This window comes from Sciurus carolinensis, chromosome 7 (genome assembly GCF_902686445.1).
Source record: "Sciurus carolinensis chromosome 7, mSciCar1.2, whole genome shotgun sequence".
NCBI lineage: Eukaryota > Metazoa > Chordata > Mammalia > Rodentia > Sciuridae > Sciurus > Sciurus carolinensis.
In genome coordinates, this window is record NC_062219.1 from 144,439,923 (window position 1) to 144,465,819 (window position 25,897).

The 25,897-nt window shown below is 47.0% G+C and overlaps 1 protein-coding gene across 4 annotated transcripts; it reads left to right on the forward strand.

The window, feature by feature from the left end:
• Positions 1–751: 751 nt before the first annotated feature.
• On the forward strand, positions 752–24,954 carry Sirt5 (sirtuin 5). 4 transcript variants are annotated; one of them, XM_047559098.1, is made up of 9 exons: positions 752–852; positions 3,450–3,599; positions 6,721–6,854; positions 9,704–9,929; positions 11,443–11,530; positions 12,256–12,309; positions 12,911–13,034; positions 14,494–14,609; positions 23,698–24,952. In XM_047559098.1, exons 2-9 carry the CDS (start codon positions 3,485–3,487, stop codon positions 23,771–23,773), a joined length of 933 nt encoding a protein of 310 aa, XP_047415054.1. In that variant the 5' UTR covers positions 752–852; positions 3,450–3,484; the 3' UTR covers positions 23,774–24,952. The 4 variants fall into 4 exon arrangements, with proteins under 4 accessions (XP_047415054.1, XP_047415053.1, XP_047415055.1 ...); XM_047559097.1 differs by lacking the exon at positions 752–852 and adding an exon at positions 859–1,008 and having other exon boundaries at positions 23,698–24,951; XM_047559099.1 differs by lacking the exon at positions 752–852 and adding an exon at positions 1,058–1,195.
• Positions 24,955–25,897: the final 943 nt, after the last annotated feature.

Here is a 25,897-nt window from a genome sequence, read left to right on the forward strand (position 1 = left end):
TTTCCGGAGCCTCAGTCTCCCTGTTGTAAAGTGGGGGTGGTAGTACCTACTTCATCATGTGGTGAGGAAGATTTAAATTGGTCCATACATGGCAAGCTCTTAGAAATGCTGGGCCCAAAGTAAGAACCACATCCAGGTTTGGAGAAAAAGTAACGGCCAGATGTGAGTGGCCACCGGACTCCAGGACAACCTGCAGGAGTGAGAGGGCCTCAGAGTGGGTGGGCTTTCCAGTCAAACTGGAACATGGTTGAAATTTGAGTTCGGGGTAACACACACACACACACACTTCAGTATAAAATATTTTGTCCCCAAGTTCTCAGATCACATCCTTTCTGGCCCAATGGAAAGTCCATAACCAATTCCATTCTAGGAAAAGCTGTGCAGATAAGCCTCCATGAGGAAAAAGAAGTCTCCGAGCCCCTGGAAGGATCTCAGGCGCCAGAATCCTGCAAGTCAACCGCCCAGTGGGGCAGGGCGCGGTCATGGTTGAGTTGGAGAGGTTTGGATGGGCTAGCCTGGGACCCAACTCGCCATCATTTAAAACAGTTTCAGGGAAAATGACCCCAATTTGGGGAATGCTCTATCCCGACCTTGTGGGATACAGCTATTGGCTCGGGAGGAAGCCAAGAAAGGGGCAGAGCTGGACAGAGAAGATCAAGCAGGTCCCGCGCCCTGCTAGTCTTCCGCGGCGTAGAGAAATGAAAACAAAGAGACAGTCGAGGGACGCGACGGGCGCCCCTCCTGGGAAAGGCAGGGGCCGGGCTCCCCGGCAGGGGCCGCTGCAGCCCGGCCGGACGCCGAGGCTGGGCCCGCGGCCGCCGCGGCCCGCTTCCGCCCTCCGGCCTGGCGCAGGTGCATCCCCGCGAGCGCTGGGCCCGACTCGGCGGCCGGGCGCGGCTGGGGCTGGGGTCCCGCGGTGGCCGGGTTCAGCGGCTGCGCGCCAGGTCCCGGGTTCCTACAACGCGCAGGCGCGGCCCGCAGGGCTGGGGCGGGACACCCGGGACCGCGGTAGGCGGCTTGGAGAGTGGCCGCGGGCTCGGGGTCGCTCGGGGTCGCCCGGGGCGTGGGGACCCGCGGACTTCGGCCGGAGCTGCCCCGGGGACGCGCAGGGCGTGGGGGGGCGGGCCTAGGCCTTCGGGGCGCGGCGCCGGCGAGACCCGGAGAGGGCCGGACCGAGACCGTGTCCCTGTGGCAGGTGGGCCGGCCCGGAGGAGGCCGGGCCGAACCTCCCTTTTGAGAAGGGGTCTTTCAGAGCAGCCAGGCTGGTGGCAGTGGACAGGGAGGGCGTCGATTCGCGGCGCAGTGTGACGGTGGGGCCATCAGGATCTGCCGACCAGACAGGCCGCCGTGTGGGGGAGGCAGGGAGGGGTCGGGGCGAAGTCTCTGAGCACAGGATGGTCAGTGAGGCTTGGGGAGAGGAGGCTTGGGGACACTTGGGCACTCAGGCCTGCGGGCGGGCGTGGGAGCTGGAGGGCCAGGGGCAGGGATGCAGGACAGGAGATCCAGAGTGGCAGGTCCAGAGAGGCAGAAAGCCAGGGCAGCGTGGGACTGTCGCTAGGGGAAGCACTTGTTTCCCAGAGGTGATCAGTGGGGACAAAGATTGGACCATTAGGTTTAGCACGGTAGGGGTTGCTGGTGCTGGTAAACACGTGGGAACTGGTGTATTGCATTTATGTAATTCAAAGGTGTCCTTTCTTTATCCCTTACAAAACATTATTTACTCTTTCCCCTCAACTTTGTATCCTGGAGGTTTCTATCAGAGAAGAGAGAACTTTCTGGGCTGTATGTATGTATGTGTGTGTGTTTGGTACCAGGGATTGAACCTAGGAGTGCTTAACTGCTGAGCCACATCCCTAGCCCTTTTTATTGTTTATTTTTATTGTTTATTTGAGACAAGGTCTTCCTAAGTTGCTTAGGGCCTTGCCAATACAAGTAGCAAAGTTAAGCATCCTAACCATTTTTAAAGGTACTGTTAAGTGGTGTTAAATACATTCATATTGTTGAGCTACCCATCTCCAAAACTTTTCGTCTTGTGAAACTGAAACTCTAAACCTGTTATTTTGAAGTATTTACATACAGTAAAATTATCCCTTTCTTAGTCTGAGTTCTGAGTTTTGATAGACACAATCATGTAACCGCCACCATTGTCATGATGTAGGACAGTTCCGTCACCCCATCCCCTCCTGCCCCTTTGTAATTATTCAAGCCTCTTCTGATGGCCTCAGATATATTTCCTGTCCCCACAGTATCATTTATTCCAGAATGTACAAGTAGAATCATACATTCTTTTTCAAAGCAATCATAGTGCATGCTGTGAGTGTGACCTCATTTATTGAACAAATCTCCTACGTAGGGTCATTTAAGTTGTTGCTGGACTTTGTTGTCAACCACAATAGTCTGATATCCATAGATAAGTCATTTGGGATTGATCCAGTGTCTTTGTGTTTGTTCTGCTTTTATAAAATTCCTCAAGGGTAGATAAGTGCTCCTGTGCCTCAGTATTCACAGGCCTTGGGCACAATGTCATCTTAGTCCTACTAAGATGTCCTGGTATACATCTTCCCTGCCTAGTTCAATTCTCAGAAATCGCATCCTAATAGAAACTACTTTGATCAAAAGTTTAGAGGGATTTTGAAAAGGTTTTTGTACTTTTAAAAAAGCAGCATGAATTCTCACATTCAGCCTCTTCACAAGCCTCCAAAGCAGCCATTCTCAAACTGGAGGGGTCTCCAGGTCACCTGGAAGTGGTCCAAGGGCTCCACCCACAGTGTGCGACTCAGTGATATGGGTGGAGCCTGAGGCTTTGCATCTCTTACTAGGTCTTGGTGACCCTGCTGCTGATCTGACACCTCAATCTGAGAGCCACTGCTCAGAGGCACCTCCAAATGTCTTGAGGGGTGCTCCAGAGCACAAAATGGAAACAGTCAATTCAGAGGATGAATATCATGAAGATCTGCATCTGAAACTTAGGATTTTTATTGAGGATGTTATCTGACTCACAATGATTCCTCTTAAGATTTTTTGGTTTTGTCATAGTGCTGTTTTTTTGGTTTTTGGGTTTGTTTTTTTTTTTTTTTTTTTGCATTTAGTATGGTGTTCAATAAATCACGTGTAGTAGTCAACACTTTATTACAAAATAGGCTCCCTGCTGGGTGATTTTGCCAGTGGTAGGCTAATGTAAGTTTTCTGAGCATGTTCAAGGTAGCTGAAGCTAAGCTGTGATGTTCTGCAGGTTAGGAATATTAAATGCAGTTTTGATTAACAGTATTTCTACATTGGCACATAACCCCATTGTTGGTCAGGGAGCATCTGGGTCTATTTAAATACATATAAGAGTGCCCTTAACAAGATACAGACACACACACACACACACACACACACACACGTGCAAACACATATAATCGAATGTTTTCTTATTGTTTCTATTTTGCTTTCTGATTTTTCTAAAGCCTACCTAGAGAATTGGTACTTCAAATAAAACCTGATGCGACCCCTCCAGATCGTCTCCAGCCGGTTAATTTCCCAGCTGTGTTATGGATTGAGGTCTCCAGCTTCCCCTCAAAGCAAGATTTGCCTAACAATGGCTCGTCCAAGTTCAAGTAAGTCATTTAGTCCTCGTCTCCTCTCCAGTGGACTGTGAATTTCCTGAGCTTTCCTACTGTTCTAGGGGTCTGCCCATAATAAAGTAGGTGCCAGGCAAGACTTTGGTAGAGCCACCTTGTCCTGTTTTGGACAGGTCCTTCCTAGGCAGGGTCAGAGCTTCTGTCTTAACGCTCAAGTTAAGTCTGTTTGACATGTTGCTGCTTCTCCCAAGCTGTTGCATTTAAGCTTGAAACACATGATTTGTTGGTTTGCAGTGCTGGGGATGGAAGTCAGGACCTTGAACATGCGAGGCAAGTCCCAGTTCATAATTTCTATTTTAAACTCCTCACCTCTCTGCAGAAGAGAAAAACTGGTGATTGTCCTTGAGAGCAATATGAGGTTCGATTTTCTATTGGACATTTCTACAAGAAACATATCTGTTCTTGACAAAAATCTGCAGGTTAATGTATCTTGGCCTATAGGGAGGATGGAGGCTAACACATTTTTATAAATAAATGATCCTTAGGTGAGCCTCTAAACGGAGCTTGAATATACCATTTAAAGACCACTATGAACTCTTTTTTGCCTTATTTTTCACTTTTGAATAACTTTCCCTGCTACCATGAGTCTGCTCAGATATAATGATGCGTACTTCCATTTTTCCCAGTATCAGGAATAGAAAAGAATAAAAAAAAAAAAAAAAAAAAAACAGTTCTACTCATCCACCTAGCCCCTTGGTGCAGAGCAGGCTACTGGAGTCTGTGGAAGATTCTGAGGCATGTGCCTGACTTTGGCCCAAATTGGGTCTTCTTGTGTCTGTAACCACCAACAAGTGGGCATATCTGCCTTTAGCAAGTGAAAACGTGTTTCTCGTGTTTGTTCTGTTTGCAGTGCTGGGGCCTCATGCAGGCCAGGCGAACACCCTGCCACTGAACTGTACCTCTAGCCCCAGAAAATGTACTTTACAAAATTTCACACCACATTAACATTCCTGCATTTCATATCCTGTTTTCCAAGAACCAAACCTAGGCTGAATTTTTTATTTGCTTATATAGTTGCTTAATGTGGTACCTTAATAGAAGTCACCTGGATCTAGGAATATATTTTTCAGGAAATAACAGTTTCCCTGGATGGTGGAAAGACCTTTCAGGCTGGGGAGAGTTTCAGGGGTGAACTTGGAAGTCCTTAGGGACATTTGTAGGGGCTGAACCCAGAAGCTGTGCAAGCAGTTCCTAGGAAAGCACTTGCCCGTTTTCTCATTAATGTACTTGAGCATTCTTCTTCCAGGAGGTTAGATTAGAGTAGAAACGAATTTACCCAGACTGGGCTGCTTTTCCCAGATTCCTCCTGGCTTGGTAGCTTTCGTAACCAGTGGGTCTTATTTTTCTCTCCGGCCTGTCTCAGAAAGGGGTGTGAGGCCAGCCAGGGCTGTAGTATGGCCGGCTGGCAGGGTAGAGGGTTGGTTCACCTGAAGACAGCAGTGTGCCTGAGCCTTCTTGGTTTCTTTCAGCCTGACACTGCGGGGAGCGTGGCCCAGGGAGCCAGGGGAGCAGCGAGGCTGGAGAGGGGCTGCACCGCCCGGGCTCTGTGTGTCTGAGGGTCTGCTTGACTCTCGGCTCCCTTTTCCCAGTGGTCTGCTGTGGGGCAGAGAGGAGGGGTGGGGAGAGGGGCTGGGCCTTTCCCGAGGTTAGCTGGGGCCCAGGAATGTGTGTGGCTTGACTCACGAGGGTGGAGGTCCCATCCCTGTCTAGAGGGAGTGATCAGTATGAGAACCAGTGGCTTCTGCTCTTCCAACTGGTGATGCAGCGTGAGACCACGTTCGCCGTGAACAGTCAAGTCCCCAGTCCCACTGTCTGCCTCGCCGGTCCCCAGTTCCGTCTATCGGGGACACTCACTTGGTAAAGGTTTGATGTTGACTGGCGTCACCTCAGGAGGGGACGCCCGGGACACCTACCTGCTCGGGCAGCTGAGGAATTGAGTTCCACTGTGGCTGAAATCGTCCGCGCTTCCGCACAGGTTGGCACTCCTGGAAGCCCTCCGTGTCGGGGGCGTACCCCGCTTCTGTGACCGTGCCTGCCACCGGCGAAGCTGGGCCAGGCCTCGGGGAGGGTGGAAGAGGGACTCTCTCTCCTCCTCCTGGAAGCCGTGCCCAGCTCTCTACCTCCAGGCCTGGCCTGCCACGGCGACAGCAGTTGTCCCCCACAAGGGCTGCAGGGCTGCAAAGCTACGGCACCCGGGGGAGAAGAGCCTGGTCAGCCACAGGCAGCGCCCTGGTCCACGGCTCTTCTCCCGTCTGCTGCCCAGGAGAAGCAGCCGCAGCTCCCCGTCAGCTCCAAGTCTGGCTCCTGACCCTTATCGGGATGAGGACATTTCCGGGGGAAAGATGCCACCTTGTGATCTACACAAAGCGCTTGGCGGTTAACCCTGGGCACAGGGCCCTGGTAACACGAGCTGCCCTGGGACCAGGCAGGAGGGGCTGCCTGGAGGTGCAGGAAGGCCAGGCCAAGTCTGTGCCCAGGCTGCCTGCTGGTGCGCCGGGCCCTTCTCCTGCCGCGGCCTCTGGTGGCAGAGCGTGGCTCCTGTAGAGCTGTAGGAGGTGGTCGGGTAGCCATGCTTGGGCAGGGCGCGCATTCCCAGGGGAGGGGGCCTTTGTCCTCACCTGCGGTCACTGTGCTGAGGGGAGATGGAATGAGCAAGATTCCCGCAGGGAAGGTGGATCTGGGGAGGAACTTGGGGCTTTGGGCCCAGTGCCCCTCAGCTCAGCCTCACACAAACACACACGCTTGTTTTGACTTTTATGAAGGGAGACGGGTTCCTATCCATGGGTCTTTTTAAAATCTGCAGAGAAGCTCAGCTCTGAGAAGGCGCCATTGTACACGTCAAGCAGCTCAGGAAACTGAGTCTCCCGAAGGGCTGGGTGGGAGGCAGAGCTGAGTGTGCCCAAAGCCCCTGCTTCTCTAAAACGCCACACACTCGCCTCACGGGCCGTGTGACACAGCGACGTCACGATTGATTTTTATATGAGTATATTAACGTATAATTTCATACAAGGTCAAGTTTCAAAATATAGCCAGTTGATTCGGGACACACATGTCCAGATGGTACCCTGGATCAACACCAACTTTGCTCTCTGCTCAGATATGGCCGATTTTAGGACCTGTTTCGCCAAAGCGAAGCACATCGTCGTCATCTCGGGGGCTGGCGTTAGTGCTGAAAGCGGGGTGCCAACATTCCGAGGAGCGGGAGGCTACTGGAGGACGTGGCAAGCCCAGGTTGGTAATGTTTCCGGAACATTAAGAAGTTCTAACTGAAGTCGTAACAGAGTTTGACTCAGAACCTCTACCCATGCCTGAGATGAAGAGGGAAAAGATTTGAAGTTAATTTTGACTTTTTCATCCTGTTAATTTTGGTATCAACATAAAGTCCCCATGATGAAGATCTCAAATGTAAGCACTTTCCTTACCTTCTATGTATAAATTGATTACAGAAAAGTTTTCCTAGTAAGTGCATTAAAGTAGAATCTGAAAATTTTGTTAGCACAATTCTTTATTTTTCTAAAGAACTGAAATTAAGTTTTTCACATTTTTAAAGTTTCTGGGACGTGTTCATATTGAAAGTTGAATTGTTGGAGGCTGAGGGCTTAATGCTTAAATGTTTTATTGTTTTGTTTTGTTTTTTGGTACTGGGGATTGAACTTAGGGATTTAACCACTGAGCCACATCCCTAGCACTTTTTTATATTTTATTTAGAGAAAGAGTCTTGCTGAGTTGCTTAGGGCCTCACTAAGTTGCTGGGGGAGGCTGACTTTGCATTTGTGATCCTCCTGCCTCAACCTCCTGAGCCCCTGGATTACAAGCATGGTCTATAATCCCAGCTTGTTGCTTAAATGTTTAAGTGAAGGCCATTAGAATATAACTTCTATGAGGGTGTAAACGGATCTGGGGTTTTTTGTTTATTTTTTGTTGGGATATACATATAACAAAAGTCACCAATTCTAAGTGTATGATTCAACGAATTTTAGCAAATGGATATAGTTGCGTGGCCAACTCCATGATTACAACATAGAACGTTTCGGTGACACTCAGCTCTCTGTTATCATGATGAATACCTGAGATAATCAACTTAGAAAAGGTCTATTTGGACGACTGGTTTTCAGAGTTTTCAGGCCATGATCATTCGGGGATTCGGGGCTGTGGGCAGCACACAGTGGAGCAAAACTTCTCACCTCCTGCTGGGAAGCTCCAGAGAAGAGGAAGAGCCCAGGGTCCCTCGGTCCCCTTCATGAACATGTCCCCAGTGACCAGACTTCCTTCTAGGCCCCAGCTCTTGAAAGTTCCACCACCCAGTAGCACCAGGCTGGGGGCCATGTCTTCAACACATGGGCCTGTGGGCGATTCCGGATCCAAACTGGAGCACCATTCCTCCAGAATATTCCATCATGACCCTCTGCCTTCTGTCCCCTCCCGTGGCCCTGGCTTGGGAAGGTCAGTCTTAGCAGGGAAGTCTGTCTGTTTTACTTGTCCTGGTCCCAGAACTCTGGCATATTATGTGGACTTAATAGATTTTTAGTTGGTTTAGTCATAAACTGCAGCTTCGACATGTTTCCATACTTAGTAGGCTGGCAGCTACTCGCTGCAGGGAGGTCAGTGAACTAGCCCTTACCTTCCTCTTTGAAGTGTCTGAGGCTGGCAGATGTCACCTCCCAGGCCTGGGAGTCATCCCTTGGAAGGCCAAGGAGGGGAGAAAGGAGCAGAGGGCCGCCAGGATAGAGTAAGGAGGAAGATCTGTCCCTGGAGGGCCGCAGGGGACAGGGGCTAGGCCCCAGGAGGCACGGCAGCGAGGGCGCTCCTGGTGCCAGAGGAGGCTGCGCGCTCTGGGCAGGCGGAGAGGTCAACCCCATTTCAAGGACCCTGTGTACACAGTCCTAGGCCACCTGTGGGCTGCTCCAGGCTGCTGTGTCCTGGGCGGTGAGCAAGAGGGAGCAGGCGCAGGGTGGATGCAGGTCGTCTGCGGCGTGGACGATGTGCTCAGAGGGAAGCGGAGAAGGGGCCGATGGCAGCCATGTGCATGGGGACACTGATCCTTGACAGAAGCCACGCTTCCTGAGGCTGGGGCTAATGGAGGCAGGGTTCAGCAGAGCAGAACCACCCTGGGGGGTCAGCCTGCTGGGTTTTGAAAGGTGTGTGCACCTCTGGTAACACCACCACCACCACGGGCAAGATGTGGCGCGTTTCTGTCCCTGTAAGGGCTCCCCAGTGTCCTTTCACCCGTTCCAGCCCCGGCAGCCCTGCTCTGCTCGCTCACCAGCAGTGAGACTGGCTTCTTCTGGGAGAGAACCATGCTTTAAAACGGTGTTTTCTGTATTGTTCATATGTGTGTACGTGAGGTCGTATATGTGTGTGTAGTAGGTGTGTGTGTGGATGGTTGTGTGTATGTGGATGGTTGTGTGTATGTGGATGGTTGTGTGTATGTGGATAGTTGTGTGTGTAGTATTTGTAGTTGTGTGCGTGTAGTTCTAGTTGTAGTTATCAGAACCACGTCCTCAGTTATGGCCACTGTACTTCAGTTGAGCATTTTGCCTTTCGTGTTTTTCTTGGGTGAACCTCAAAATGAGAGGGACTTCGTGTATTTTGCAGCTCTGTGAAAAAATAGATCCAGCCTAGTGCAGTGACACTCGCCTGTAATCCCAGCTGTTTGGAAGGCTGAGGCAGGAGGATCCCAAGTTCAAGGCCAGCCCCAGCAACCTAGCAAGGCCCTAAGCAGCTTAGTGAGACCCTTTCTCAAGAAATAAGTAAGGCTGGAGATGTGGCCCAGCGGTAAAGCACCCCTGGGTTCAATCCCCAGTGCCAAAACCAAAAAGTAGGTCCACCCCAAACACCCTCCACACACTCCTCTCCTCGTGTTCCTAACTCCTGAGGGGCCCCGGACGGCGCCTCACCCCTGAACTAGCAGCAGAGTCGTTAAGCCTGACTTCTCTGAGGTCCTGGGTTCTAGGCTGGTGCCAGAAGCTGCCCCTAAAGCCGAGGGTCCCCAGCCTCACCCGGGGCTGCCAGACCATCTGAGAGGACAGGTCAGCACACACTGCCCTGTCCGCCCTGACCGCCTCCTCTCTCACCCCCAGGACCTGGCCACTCCCCAGGCCTTTGCCCGCAACCCGTCGCAGGTGTGGGAGTTCTACCACTACCGCAGGGAGGTCATGCTGACCAAGGAGCCCAACCCCGCACACCGGGCCATCGCCGAGTGTGAGGCGCGGCTGCAGGGTCAGGGCCGGCGGGTCATGGTCATCACCCAGAACATCGACGAGCTGCACCGCAGGGCTGGCACCAGGAACCTTCTAGAAATCCACGGTGAGGGGACTCAGACTAACTCACGTGCGGCCCCTCCCCCTGCCGGCACCCGTCCTGCCCCCGGGGTTCTGTGGCGTTTCCCACAGGGACACACTGGGGCCCTGTGGCACGTCACGGCTGTCGTTGGTGGCAGGGGACCGCCCGCCCACTCACCCTGCTCAGTGGTCATGTGCACCCCTGCTAGCCCTCTCCCGGGGCTCTGTGGGAGGCGTTTATAGTGACAACCTCCCAGCACGGCCAAGGGCAAGCAGGCCCGGGCATGGGAGACCCAGCATCCTGGGGACGTCTGCTTACTCTCTGGGCGTCCCCGGATGGGCGCTGTCCACCAGGGCTGCCCTCTGATCCCTCTGCAGTTGACCTGCCTCCATGGTGCAGGGGAGAAAGCTGGCAGCTTCCAGCTCACGCCAGCTTGGTAAGCCAGATCCTCAGGAAGTAGACCTCTGGACGGCCTAGCCGGGGTCGTGTGCCCACCACCTTGACAAAACACGACCGCTGTCGGGTGGGGCACTGTGTCCCCTGGGGGGAACCTGCGGCCAGGCTTGTATTTGGGATGTGATTGACAGACCCATCAGCTGCACGTGGGATGGGGGGAAATGGGCTCCTGCAGATGGTGGGTAGAAGAGACGGCTTATGTGCAGAGCGGGGTGAGAAGCTAAGGCAAGCCAGGCACGTGGCAGTACTCAGTAACTACGGCTGCCGTCGTTGCTTTAGCTCAACAAGTGGTTGCTAGTATTAATTTTTAACTTATTAATTATTCACAGAACTGCTTTTATATAAAAGATTCAATCTTTATTAAATCAAGGTTAAGATTTTATAAACACTGCGAGCCTGAACCTTTATATACTTAGTAAGTCATACCCGTTGTTTTAGGTCAAGCTTCATCTTGCCTATTGACCACTTCATTTCCCCCTGAACAGCAAGCCACGGTAATCTAAGAGCACATTATCCATGCGGTTAGTTATGTCCCCTCTGTATTGCAAAGTCCTTCAGGGAATTTGCTCTTGCCTGGTTCAATGGAACCTCATGTCTTTATATTTCCTATGATACTAGGGTAGGCCCATTTGCTAAAATGAACACGTAAGAACTAAATTATTTTTACCCTGTGCTAGTCAGCTTTCTGTAACAAAATACCTGAGAAAACTAACTTAGAAGGAAAAAAGGTTTATTTTGGCTCACAATTTGGGAGGTTTCAGTCTATGGTTGGGCTATGGCAGGGAGTATATGTGGAGCAAGCTGCTCACCTCATGGCAGCTGGGAAGCAAAGAGGAAGTGGAGGGACTGCGGTCCTGGTATCTCCTTCAAGGACACGCCCCCAGCGACCTACCTTCCTCCCACTAGGCCCCACCTCTTAGAAGTTCCACTGCCTCCCCATAGCTCTAAGCTGAGGACCAAGCTTTTAACACACCAAGCTTGGGGGACATTCCAGATCCAAACTACAGCAAACTCCACAGACATGGAGATGACTGCTCTTGATTATACTACATTTTGAGCTTGATTAATGTGTGTTTTTCAGGTACCTTATTTAAAACTCGATGTACCTCTTGTGGAGCCGTGGCTGAGAATTATAAGAGTCCAATTTGTCCAGCTTTATTGGGAAAAGGGTAATTATATTGAACTACAGAATAAATAGGTTTTCTTCTTTAAGTTGAATGTAAATGTGAGGAAATTTGAACATTCACCAAGGATTCCATATATATTTATGAGAAATAAGACTAGACACGGTACAGACATAAGATTAAAAATAATTTGCTCTGTGAGGTTAAGTAAGAACTATAGGATTCCAAACCACCTGCTATGTGATTCTAAGTTCTTATTTAAACATATGTGCATAGTCCATGTTTGTGTGTCTCTGTATTAGCCCAGAGACAAGAAAAAATATAACAAAATGTTGGTAGTATCAGGAGTGCAGATATTGTAATTTTTATTTCTTTTTTATATCATTCAAAATTTCCCAACATTTCTATGATGAACATACATTATCATTATAATTAGGGGGAAAACTTAAGAACAGATTCAAAATACTGATAAAAGTCCTACTGGGCCACTTTAGAGCAGTATAAATTATATAAATAACACGTTCATATAAGGTTATTGCAGAAGGTCCAAATGTGATAAAGTTCCTGCCCGGTCATTCAAGCCTCTCCCCACGTAAGTCCCATCTCTCCAATTATTCTTTGGGGTCCATCCTTCTTGTCCCTTCTGAGTTAGCAGGTGCTAGTTTGGAGTTTGTATCATACACTGCCAGACAAATACACCTATGAATTATGTTGTTTCTTTGTTCTTCGCACCAATGGCATTCTTTCTTTTCCATTATTATTTCCTTCAGTGCTCCAGAGCCTGGAACCGAAGATGCCAGAATTCCAGTTGAGAAACTTCCCCGGTAGGTAAAACACTTTGATTTGCATTTTGTGTTTCAGATTGGAAAAAAAAAAAATAGGAATCGAGATGTAAACATACTTTTAGTGAATTGTGTCTTACTTAAATGCAGAAACCAGCCCTGACCCATGAGGCCAAAGACGAAAAGACACAATGTGCAGTTTTCCCTAATGGACCCTGGAGAGCTCTAGGCAGGACTGGAGGGAGAGCAGTGAACCTGAGAAGAAACGGAAGTCACGGATGAACTTAGGGGATGGCCATGCATTTGGGGCAAATCTGAGTTCAGCCTTACACCCAGGTCTGGGTAACTGAGTGCAGTCGTGCTAATGAGTATAATAAAGTAGCAGAAAGACTTTTTAGTAACAGAAGGTCAAGCTCAGCTGAAAGAATGTCCACACGGCTCAGGGCGCAGAGACAAGGTTACACCCAACAGGACAGCTCACCTTAGCACTTCCTCCATGTCCAGGGCGAGTTCGTTTGGGGATGAGAAGGATCAGAGGCCCCCCATCTGGATGGCCTGGGTTTGGGGCAGCCCAGCCTTCCTCGATCCACCTCGAGCTGCCTGGCGGGTCAGCAGGGATGACTGAAGGATCATGTTCTTCCAGGTGTGAAGAGGCAGGGTGCGGCGGCCTGCTGCGGCCCCACGTGGTGTGGTTTGGAGAAAACCTGGACCCTGCCATTCTGGAGGAGGTTGACAGAGAGCTGGCATTCTGTGACTTATGCCTGGTGGTAGGTCATGTCCTCTCTCATCTCCAGCGTCTTCTAAAACACTGAAGATGGTTAGGAGTTTGTTCTCGCCTTCTTCCCTCCCTCCCTTCCTCCCTTCCTCCCAGAAGTGTGTGGAGAAGTGTTATGGTGTCCTACAGAAAGGCTAAGAAACGATGAATAAGAATAGCTAATGCTGTCTTGTCTGCAGTATTATAAAGAGAACATGTCATTGATTCAGACTTGAAGTATAATCCATGCTCATTATTAAATTTCATTGATAAATAAGAAAATCAAATAACAAAATGGAAATTAGAAATCACCCATAATTCCACCATCCAGAAATAATCACTGTTCACATTTTGGTATGTTTTCTTGTAGGCCAGTGGTGAGCAACTGCAACCTGCAGGCCAAATCTGATCTGCACCCTGTTTTGTGAATAAAGTTTTATTGGGACACGGCTGAGCCCATTCTTCTGCACACCATCTCTGGGTGCTCTCCACTGCAATGGCAGGGACAGGAGGGCCTGCAGGGCCTGAGACATTTACCTAATGGCCCTTTCTGGAAAGTCTCCCAACTCTGATCTAGACTTTTCCTTATACGAGTGCAGGCACATTGATTACCATTTAAAAAATGAGTTCATTATATATGTTTTGTCTTGAAACTAATTTGTTCACCTAGCACTTCACTCAGCATATCCTATGCCAGTCCATCCAAATCTATATCTTCTTTTAATTGCCTGCATGGTCTCCATCACATGGATATAAGATGACATATTTGGCTAATCCTGTATTGTCAGACATTTGGGCTGTTTGAAAATCTGATATTTTAAACAATGCTGCAATGAATATCTTTAGATATAAATCTTAGCATGCTCTTTAATTTCCTTAGGACACATTTCCTAGGAGTGGAATTAACTAGCCAAAGCATATGAATATTTCAGAATTTCCTTCATCTGTCTTAAGAACAAAGGTGCTTTCTTGTGGTGCACACCCACTTAGCGAGAACCTTATTAAGTGCACCCCGGTGTTGAGTGTCATCTTCATTCACAGTGGGTTGTTCAGGAGAAAAGTTGGTTTACAAAACATGTCGTCTTTCCATTTCTATAACTGATGTTTACAAGTATGTGTTTATAAGGAAAATCCCAACAGGATATCTCTTAAAATGTTGACAGTGGTTATCTTGGGGTACTAGGATTGTGGAAAAAATACATGCTTTTTCTTCATATTTCCAACTTTAAAAAAGGGGGAGGGTATGGATTATTTGTACATCACATGTCCTTCCCAAATCAAGTGATTGGCCAAAAGGACGCCTCTTAACTTTCAGTTTGTCCCTTAGACACCTACCACTGTATCTCCTCCAGCTTAGCTTTTCTCACACCTGCAACCACAGACCTGCCTGAATTTATATAAGTTTTTCTGAAAGACGTGTTTCTTCTCTCCATAGTGTGGTCACTGTCCATGTCCATGCTCTTGCTTCGTAGGTGGGGACTTCCTCCGTGGTCTACCCCGCAGCCATGTTTGCCCCCCAGGTGGCTGCCAGGGGCGTGCCGGTGGCCGAGTTCAACATGGAAAGCACCCCAGCAACAGACAGATTCAGGTACAGGGACAACAGGGGTGGGCCGCCAGAGGCGGAGGGCAGGCGTAGGTGTGTCCTCTCGAGAGACTTCTACCTATTTGTCTAATTTTTAAAGAGAGAGTCGGGAGGGGTAGAACATAGCTTTTGTTTCCTTTTTCGGTCTGTTGTTGCTTCTATGGAAGAACAGTATCACTGACTGCTGATGAGGGAGACTCTACCTTTTTACATGGAATTTGCCACGTGGCTTTGTTTTTTCACATTCCAAAAGGCCTTTGATTCTTCAGACTTTACTTTCATTTGTATTTTTTAATGTGATTTGGTCATGGTCTTCGGAGGTAGGTAAGCAGTGCTCACCAGGTCAGCCTGGGAGATACCCACGCAGAACTCCATCATCCGCTGTTCTCACTGTGAGGCGACCTAGGCTTAGTTATCTTTGGCCTAATTTCCAAGAATATTTGTATTTGTGGCCATGGTGTGGGACCTTTTCTTGTTTCCTAAATTTGTGTGGAACATGCAGATCTTTGTCATGTACTTTTAAGTCTCCTTCTAAGTTCCATGTTATATCTTTGACCTTGTTTTTCTGTTTTTCTCACCATTACTTTTTTTGCCCTCACTTTTAACTCTTGTTGGTGTTTAATTCTTCTCTAGAATGAGGTAGAATATAAGAAAGTAATACATTAATAGAAATAAACAAAATACAAACTTCACTGAAACTTCTTGTCATCAATCAGTGATCTTCTGCCTTGACTGCGTATTTTAAAAATACAGATGCCTGGGTGCCACCTCATGAGATTCTGATGTCATTGACCTGAGGGGTACTCTGAGCGTCATAGGTGACACTGATGTGCAGCTAGGATGAGAATCACTGCTCTGCGTCTTCACTGGGATAAAACATGTGCCACAGACACTGAAATAGGGTGAGTTGACTGACTTTGGGCCTAGTCTTTCCATGTGTCCCTAATTATCAGCTACTGACTGTGTTCTTGGTCTGTAGTTCTTCATTTGTATGTAAGTGGTGAGAACTAAGATGACAGTTTTTTTAAAAGAATTGTCTTCTGTGCAAAACTTATACTCTAACAATTACAGAATGCTATTGAAAGAAATAAAGATCTAAATAAATGAAAATGCATCCCATGTTCATGGATGGGACAACTTAATAAGATGGCAGCACTTCCCAAATGGCCTATTACTTCACCCGGTTCCTATCAAACTCACAGCAGAAATTAACAAGATGTCCTAAGATTCCTATGAAAATTCAAGGAACCCCAAGTAGCCAAAGAAGAAAGGACAAAGTCAGTTATATCTCCCAATTTCAAAACTTACTATAGGGACTGGGGTTGTAGCTCAGTGGTAAAGTGTTTGCCTAGCATGTGTGAGGTACTGAGTTTGATCCTCAGCACCACATAAAAATAAAGTATTGTTTGCATCCCTCTACAACTAAAAATATTTTTAAAAAACTTACTACAGAGTTGCTTTAATCAAGACGGATGTTACTGGCATTAGGATAGATACATAAAGTCAGTGGGATGGAGCTGGGAGTCCAGTCAAAAGCCCTGTGTCTGAGGGCACCTGATCTTTGAAAAGACTGCGGGGACAATTCAGTGGGGGAAGAAGAATCTCTTCAGCACTGGGGCTGGAAAGCCACATGCACAGGACGGAGGCTGGACCCCTTCATGACAGCAACCACGAGTCGGCTTAAAATGGATCACACACCTCATAGTAGGAGCCAAAACCTATAAAATCCTTATAAGAAATTCTAGGGGTAAATCTTTGTGACCTTGTGTTAGTTAAAACTTTCTTAAACATGACACATTAAAAGTAACATGAGAAAAATGGGTCAATAAGATTTTGTCAGAATTAAGAACTTTTGTACTTCAATGGATACCATCAGTAGGTGAAAAGATGACCCACAGAATTGGTGATCATACTTATAAGTCTAATATTTGATAAGAGATTTGTATCTAGATTATATAAAGACTGTTACAATTCAAAAGACAGTTGTGGATTCACTTAAAAATGAGCCAAAAGATCTAAAAAGATATTTCTCCAAATACATGCACATGGCCAATAAGTATATCATAGTGATGTTGAGGAAAGGCAAATTAAAACCACAAGGAGATACCACTTTACAACCACAAGGACGGCCATAATTTATAAAAAGAAGAAAAATAGCAAGTGTCACTGAAGACATTAGGATCCTCTTACGTCGCTGGCGGGAAGGGACAGTGGCACAGCTGCTTTTGGAAACAGGCTGGCATTTACATAGAGAGTTACCACGTGACCCACCGATTCTTCTCCTTGGTATACCGCCCTAGAAATTAAAGCATATGTCTACACAAAAATTTGTACATGAATGCTCACAGCAACACTGCATGGAAAAAGTGGAAACAACCCAAATGTCCATCAGCTGATGAGTGGATCAACAAAATTTGGTTATATTCATACGATGGAATATTTTTCAGCCACAAAAAGAACCAAGTACAGATCCATGCTACAACATGAATAGCCCTTGAAAACATGATGCTAACTGAAAGTAGACAGTTATTTTTTTAAAAAACACATATTGTTTGGTTCCACTTATAGGAAATATCCAGAATAGACAAATCAGTAGAGACAGAAGGTAGATCAGTGGTTGCTTTGAGATAAGGGCAGAGAGGAATGAAGAATGAGGAGTGATGGATAGAGGTTTTCCTTTTGGGTTGATGAAAATGTTCTCAAGTTGACTGTGGTGATGGTTGTATATTCTGTGACTATAAACCTCCCCACCAAAAAACCCAGTGAATTACATATTTTAAATGGGTGGACTGTAAATGAATTCTACCTCAATAAATCTGGTATATTAAAAAAATTAATTGTCCACGACAAATGGGCTTCAGGCCTCCCTATAATCGGCACTGTGGCACATGTGTGGCACACTGTCTGCTCAGCATCACCGCAGGTGACACCGGAGCCTGGAAACGCAGGCCTCTCATCTGAATACTGATGAGTGGGAACAGATGAACTTACTGAAGCAGAAAGTTCCCCATTCAGTTCTGCTAATGTGGCTTATTTTCAGTCATTTGATCTCCATCTCATCTCTAATGATTATAAAGAATTAAAACAAATCATCATTGCAGAAATTTTGTAAGAAAATGCAGATGGGGGGATAAAAGAAGAAAAGAAACTTGGGTGTCTTCCCACCATGAGATGAGAAGTGGCCCCGCCACCCACGCGTGGCAGAGCAGCAGCAGCCTGGCACCCGTCACGTGTGGTGGCCTTGGCTCCTTGGGAAGGACACCAGGTGTGGGAGTGCCCCCTGCAAGTTGAGAAGAGAATCTTGGCACATGATAGGTGTCACAAGTCCAGCCGCCCAAGACCAGCTGCCGCTGCTTCAGTCGGGATTCCTCAGTCTCATGTCCTGAGAACCCGCGACGTCCACTCAGACTCAGGCTTCTGGCGAGTTACAAGCCCTTCATCAATTGCAAGAACCATCATGGCGTGTGTCTCTGGGAGCTGCGAGGCTGCCTGTGCCTCTCGTCAGACTTTCCCCTGATGCATACAACTGGTGGGTGCAGCCAGCGGGCTTGCAGCTCAGGGTTATCAGAGCTGGAGTGGAGGAGAGTCCTGCAGCCACGCTCATCCTCTCAGGTCCTCACCTGGGGAAGCCATCCAGGAGCACTGAGCGACTTCTTTAAACATGCAGACTCACAATGGCAGGATTTTCTTTTCCATCTCATGCTTAACAAATTTTCATTGAACTTTAGGTCAGAGGTCAGCAAAACTGCCCATGGGCCAAATTTGGCCACCATCTGTATTTGTAAATAAAGTTTTATTGGAACACAGCCCTGGGCATCTGTCTATATATCATGTATGTCTGCTTTTGTTACCGTAATGGCAGCAGAGACTATCTGGTCTGCAAAGCCTGAAATATTTACTGTGTGACCTTTTACAGAAAAAGCTTACCAACAACCCCTGTTCTAGGTTAATAAGAAAACTGGAAGATATTCCCTGATGCTTTTAATCTGATTTCTGTCTAATCTCAGTAGTCGGCTGGAGTACCACCTACCTGCATTTTAACTCTGAATTACCCGAGGTCCTTAAGCCTGGCACAAGTTGTTTAGACTCTTTGTCCCAGTTCTGACTAGAGACAAAGCCATAGAATTCACGTCCACAGAAATGTGTTACTATTTTTAAGGTGCGAATTAGTTCTGGTTTGGGTTTTATCGTTTCCGCTTGAGGATGGTTCTCAGACGATCGCTATCACAGGAAACCCTGGGCATTGTCTGACTTAAACCTCGCTGTCCTGACTGTTATCACACCCCCTGCTTATGAGCAGGGCCTTCGGAGCACCTGGGCCCCTCAGTGCCCCGCAGCCACCAGGTGGCCTTTGACTTTCCAATCTTGGAATGTACTTGACACGTGTACCAAACATGTCCCGGGTGCTGAGGGTGGGGTACATCAGTAAAGAGAGCAAAAGTGTCCCCTCCGAGGATCATACTCTTGTGGCCGAGGCAGACTGCAGTGCACACGGTGGGCAAATTCTGTCTCTCAAGAGAAGGTGAAGAGGCGGTGGCACAAAACCAGGGTAGAGCAGGGTGTCAGGGCAGCCAGGTGGCAGGATCCAGTCAGGCTCAGGGCAAGCTCTGTGGAGGAGATGTGGACGGAGACCTGGAGGAGGTGAAGGAGTTGCTGAAGAGCTCGTTTGGGACAAGAGCTTCCCAGGCCCGGGGACCCCTGAGCCAAGCCTCCAAGGTGGGAGGTGTAAGGAGCAGCAGGGCGGTCAGCCTGTTGCAGTGGCGACGGTGAAGTCCCAGGAAAGGCAGCAGCACCATACTGAGGGTGCCCCAAGAGAGCTCGCTGCCCACGGGGTGCAGAGGTCTCAGGAATTCTCAGCTGGCACGTCGTTTGTAGATTGCTGCAGTCGCGTGGCCAGAGCTCACCAAGTGCGAAGAGCTTGTGATAGGGTGGGCCGCTGTGAGGGGGGTCGGATGCCACCCAGGGGCAGAGCCTCAGGCACGCAGCGGGGCCCCTCTTGATCTGCTCATCCGAAAACCAAGGTGAATAACAAAATTGTTTTTATGCCTTGAACATTTTACTTTAAAGCACAAGTGTATGTTCACTTTCTTTTCTTTCTTTTGGTTAGCTTTAGACCTTCTGTTTGAGTAGGAGCAGTCTGGGCTTACCTTTCTTGCATACTTCATTCTTTACTGCTGTACGGGTTAAATATCCCTAGTCCAAAAATCCAAAATCCAGAATGCTTTAAAGTCCCAAACTTTTTGGACACTGACATGATACCACAAATGGAGTATTTTATACCATGAAACTGTTTCATGCAGAAAATTATTTAAGATAACGGCATAAAATGACCTTCAGAACTTTGGATTATGCAGAGGGAAGGGAGGGGAGGGGTGGGGCGGTGGGGCTGGGACGGACAGTGGAATGAGACATCACCCTATGTACATGTAGGAGAAAAAGGTCTTTTTAAAAATAAAAAAATTAAAAAGGAAATAAAATGACCTTCAGATTATGACCTTACGGTATATATGAAATCAGTGAATTTCATGTTTAGACCAGAGTCTCATCCCCAGTGATATCTCAGTGTGTGTGTGTGTGTGTGTGTGTGTGTGTGTGTGTACTGAGAAGCTGGGCCTCAGAGGCTCAGCACTGGAGGGATTTTGTTACCGACTGCCTTCCACGTAATGTGCAGTGTTGTCCTTTTGTGTCCTATTTAGTGTCTGTTGGTCCTACAAGAGCCCAGTCAGTGTTACCCAAGGCAAGCAGGACACCACCCACCTGCACAGGGATGAGCCCCGAGCCGCTCTCTTCCCAGGTCTATGCCAGTTTCCAGATGACTCTCTATTTGGCCCCCATGCCATTTGATGCTCAGGATGGGGCACAACTGTAAGATCTGAGGTGGGGGTCCAGCTTCCTTTTGTGAATGTGGAAAGAGAATATATGGAAGTTGGGAGTCTGGGAATTCCCTAAAAGCTCTCCATGACTGGCTATGGTTTTTGGAGATGCTACCAGTAGGGTTCATCCATGATGTGGACAGGGAGGCTGAGGCATTCACCATGCATGCTATATCAAGAATAAATAGCCAGGTGCAGTGGCACACGCCTATAATCCTAGCGGCTCTGGAGGCTGAGGCAGGAGGATCTCGAGTTCAAGGCCAGCCTCAGCAAATCAGCGAGACCCTGTCTCTAATACTCTAATACTTATTACATAAATAAAAAGGACCAGTGATGTGGTTCAGTGATTGAGCGCCCCTGGGTTCAACCCCCAGTGCCAAAATTAAAATTAATAATATGAATGGTGAATTACATTGAAGAAAAACCCTTTCCATTTTAATCTTGCTTAACTGGTTTTCTTATTAATAATGCACTTGAAAATCCTGCTTTTGTTTCTTATTCATCGTTTGTAGGGTTTTCCCCCCGCCCGAAGTGCTTTTCCTTAAAGGAAACAAAAAAACATTGATTTTTCTTCTTTTTTTTCTCCCTCTTCTCATCCTCATTTTTTGACTTTCTTTTCTTTTTCCTTTCCTTTATTTTATTTTTTATTTTTTGGTAGTACTAGGGACAGAACCCAGGACCTTGCACGGGCCAGCAAACACTCTGCCAGAGCTACACCTCAGACTTTTCTGCTTTCTAAGTCAGAGGCGGCTCATAAAGTCCAGGGGTTGGTTTAAGAGGCTTGTTTACTCCGCTAAAATCCTGGTCTGGGCGGTGCATGAGGTTTCACCTCTCTTATCCTGTGTACATGTGAATGCTATTTGAAAATCTATGTGTGTATTAAAATTATAAATTGACAAATTATAGTTGCAAATATATTATGAATATATTTACAGGGCACAACATGATGTTGTGATTTGTGAATATACTATGAATAAGTCAATCAAGCTATTCCACCTCAAATACTTACTTTTTTATGGTGAGAACATTTGAAATATATGCTCAGTAATTTTGAAATATACAATACAGTATTATTTACTGTTTTCATTCCACTGTGCAACATACAGCAAAGAAAAAGCTTCCTCCCTCCTGTCTGACTGAGGCTTTGTGCCCATTAACTGGATCTCCCCAGTTCCACACCCCAGACTGGTAACCTCCATTTTGTTCTCTGCTCCTCCGAGCCCCGTTGTTCCGAGCCCCGTTGTTTTAGATCCTACCCGTAGGTGAGAACGTGTGGGGTTTGTCTTTGTGCCTGGCTTAGTTCACGTGGCATAATGTTCTCCGTTTCCGTCCATGTTGCCCCAAGTGGCTGAATTTCTTCCTTCAGGTTGAATAGTATTCATGGTGTTTCTAGACTGCCTTTTCTTTACCCATTCATCTTGACAAATACCTAGGTTGACTCCATAACTCGGTCACTGTGAATAGTGCTGCAGTGAAGGTGGGCTGTGCCCGTCTCGTCACCACATAGGTGCCCAGAAGTGGGATGACTGAATCACGTGGAAACTGCTTGGTTTCTTGAGGAACCTCCATACAGTTTTCCATAATGGCTGTGCTAATTTACATACCACCAACATTGTGCGAGGGCCCCCTGTCTACATCCTTGCCAGCACTTGGTTTTTGTCTTTTTGATGTCATTTTGACAGAAGTGAGATATCTTCTTGTGATCAGATAATACAATATCTAATTAGGTATTCTCTAATTAGATAATACATAATGATCAATTACGTAATACCTAATGATCAGTGATATTGAGCATTCTTCAACTTCATGTTGGCCATTTGTATGTCTTCTTTTGAGCAATGTCTATTTAGGCCCTTGTCCATTTTTTAATCAAATTATTTGTTTTCTTTCTATAGAATTGTTTGATTTCCTTATATATTTTATTTATTTAACCCCTTATCAGTTGTATGGCTTGTAAATATTTTCTCCTAGTCCATATAATTTGCCAGGTTGTCACTTCACTCTACTGATTGCTTTTTTTAATTATGCAGAAACTTTATTTTGGTGTAATCTCATTTGTTTAGTTTTGGTTTTGTCATCTGTTTGCCTAGACCAAGGTCATGTAGTTCCCCCGCGCCTGGGTTTTTTCTAGCAGTTTTACAGTTTCAGGTCTGTTTAAGTGTCTAATCTATTTTGAACTGATTTTTGTATATGGTGTAAGGTAAGAGTCCAGTTTCATTCTTCTGCATGTGGATATCCAGTTTCCCACACCATTTTTTAGAGACTGTCCTTTTCCTATCACATGGTTGGCACCTTCGTCAAAAATCAATTGACCAGTTGGGCACAGTGGCACAAGCCTGCAATCCCGGCAACTCAGAAAGGCTGAGGCAGGACGATCACAAGTTCGGAGCCAGCCTCAGCAACTTAGAGAGACCCTAAACAATTTAGCAAGACCCTGTCCCAAAAATAAATAAATAAAAATGGCTGGAGATGTGACTCAGTGGTAAAGCACCCCTGGGTTCAATCCCCATTACCGGGGGAAAAAATTGACCACAGATGCATGGATTAGTTTCTGGCTTTCTTCTGTTCCATTGATCGGTTTGTCTATTTTAATGCCTGTAGTCGCTGTTTTAATTACAGTGTGTTGTAGTATATTTTTAAATCATGTAGTGCAATGCTTCCAACTTGTTCTCTTTGCTCATGATTGCCTTAGCTATGAAGGGTTTGTGTGGGTGTTAAGCAGGGTTGGGTGGGGTGGGGAGTACTACAGGAACTTTAAGATTTTTTTTACCTATTTCTATGAAAAATGACATCGGAATTTTGAGGGTATTGCATTATAATAATTCTTCCAATCCATGAACATAGGATTTCTTTCTATTTGTTTGTCTTCATGTGGACATATGTATATATTCATATGCAGACGCACACACATTTCAGCTATGTGTCTGGCACTACAATCACAAATTACACTTTACAATCCTTTACACTTCCCTACGCATTAAATAAAATTCTGATTTATAGCACACAGAGACCAATCAATTGCTTCTCCAGACTCCCTTAATCACCCATCATAAAGTGGGATCTTGAGTTGTCAGTAACTGAAGAAGTGAATCTGAAACACCATATTTGAGAATCTGGGTTTTACTCTGGCTATAACCAAGAAATGTGTGATGTTCTGCGATTTTACATTCACTTTGCTCACTCGTAGCTCACACTGTGCTATGCTTGGCTTTTCCATTCAGGTTTCATTTCCAGGGACCCTGTGGAACAACTCTTCCTGAAGCCCTTGCTCCTCATGAAACTGAAACTATTTCCTAAGTGCCCTGGGGAAGGAAGGAATGACAGTGTATCAAGAACTAGGCCATGAAGAAGAGAAACAGTTTTGTGGATGGTGAGCTGAATATTGGAAATCTAAAAATATCCTTGCCTGCACTGGTTGGAATTCACCCTGTTAAGTGACTTGGCTTCAGAGAAGAGCAAACATGTAAGGAAGAAGTCAGAGAACTGCAATGTTCACGCACGTTACTTGGTTTTAACGAACTCTAAGTGTCTTATTTTTGATGTTTGGTTGTGTTTGGGAGAGGAAAGTTTTGTAGTTAGATTATCTATAAAAAGGTAATTATCTTGATTGTATTTTTGCTCTATGGGCAAAGATAGAAACAGAGGGGTAAAATCCTGGTACTTAATTCTGATTTTTACACAAGTTTTGGTGGAAAATGAAATCACTCACTACAGTAGTTAATTTATTATATAAAGATGTTACCCCAAAAGATCTTTGTTGGGGGCTTTTTCTTTTCAGTGTTTGTTGGTTGCCTTACCTCAAAGAACAGGATATTAGGATAACCACCGCTGCCTAAAATTTAGCTTGGGTTATCTTGGCAGCAAGCACAGGGAAGACTAGACTAGAGAGGTAAAGCTACTCTGTCCTCAATCCCCACAAGCTAGTGGACACTCAGGTCCCTTGGCTTGCCTGAGGATGGGCTGTGAGGAGGCCTGAGTTCAAGTTTTGCATGTCATACATAATACCATCACTTGAATTTAGGTGGGCTCCGCCCAAGTGATTACAAACCTCTGCCACATCACCTCAGCCCCTTGCAGAATTAATGTTATGCCCTTGGGTTTACAGTAACAGGTGACAAGCCACTGCATCTGAATGTCTTCGTACTTAATAAATCCCAAAGGTCCTTTGTGTGGAAAGAGGGATGTTCACGGCCTACAGGAGTCTGGAGAACGAGTCTGGAGAACCAGCCAAGCAACCTGAGGAGTCCCAGTTCCCACTTTAGCTGGATGGGTCAGGGGCTGTACACTGAGTATGCAATTTTTGTACATGTGGTACCATCATGCACTTGGTAGGTTTGTTGCTGGGCTCCTCCAGGTTAACTTTATGCATTTTCCGAGTGCTAGCAATGGTGGAAGTCAACACACTCAGGAAGTCTAAATGTTTTTGATTTGTAGTTTCTATCTAACAAAAGACCAGAGATTTTAGATCTTTTTTTTTTAACTTAATTTTTTGTACCAGCAGCTTTGTTCTTGCGTGTGTGTGTGTTTTTTTTTTCATATGATTTTGTCATTTTTAAACTGGAAATTGCTTGGGAATTGGAGAGATGAGAGGAGAATTACAAATATCAAATATAAGTGAGACTTATTCAGTTCGATGGAGTATTTGCTGAACATCTCCCATTAGAAGTGAAACGACATTAGAAGTGAAACGATTAGCAAGACCTGGCCCTCGCCCGGCAGTTCACGGAATGATTGGGACCACCACGGTGTACACATAGTGCGGAAGCTGAGTGAGTAGTAGACATTTGTGCAGGGTTCAGAGAAGGCAATTAGAGCTGGCACAGCAGCAACGGCTGGATGGTGCTTGGACTTTGCCTGGGTGGGAACTTTTGAGGAACAACTTGGGGAGTGTGCATCAGCAGAGGGCACGGCGCAGACGCGTGGCACGTGTGAAGAGGTGATTTGTTGGGAGAATGATCATTTGACATTGCATAACAGGTGGGAGAAGATCACGGATCACGACAGCCTTGTGTGCATCCAAAATACATTCGGGTGGGGGGACAGGCACAGAGGCCTTCCATGAGTGACGGTGGTCCTGCCTACGACAGGCTCGCATTGCTCCTTTGCGGTGCGACAGCCTCCGTTGCGGGTCAGTTACAGGCGGGCCAGACCAGGGTCCAGCACTCACCAAGCTTCTGTTCTCGTGGGGCGGGAGTCGGCGCGCGCCCAGGTCGCCAGGTATGCGTCTGGTGCTGAGGGCTTGGCTCAGCCAGGCTGTCCCTGGCCGCTGACAGCAGTGGTGAGGGCATCGGCGTCTCCGCTGCAGCGCACTTCCAGGTGGAAGTTGCGGGGCACTTGGAGCCGAACCCACAAATACCAATGAACCGTAAGGACCCAACCGAACCCGGTGCTAAAAAAGACGGCGGCACAGCGACTATCGCC

Excerpts from the sequence above, each read along its gene's own strand:
- Sirt5 (XM_047559098.1), top strand. The coding sequence starts at position 3,485 with ATGCGACCCCTCCAGATCGTCTCCAGCCGGTTAATTTCCCAGCTGTGT. Across the intron at positions 3,600-6,720 it reads AATGGCTCGTCCAAGTTCAA|ATATGGCCGATTTTAGGACC; the intron begins GTAAGTCATTTA and ends CTCTCTGCTCAG. Across the intron at positions 9,930-11,442 it reads GAACCTTCTAGAAATCCACG|GTACCTTATTTAAAACTCGA; the intron begins GTGAGGGGACTC and ends TGTGTTTTTCAG.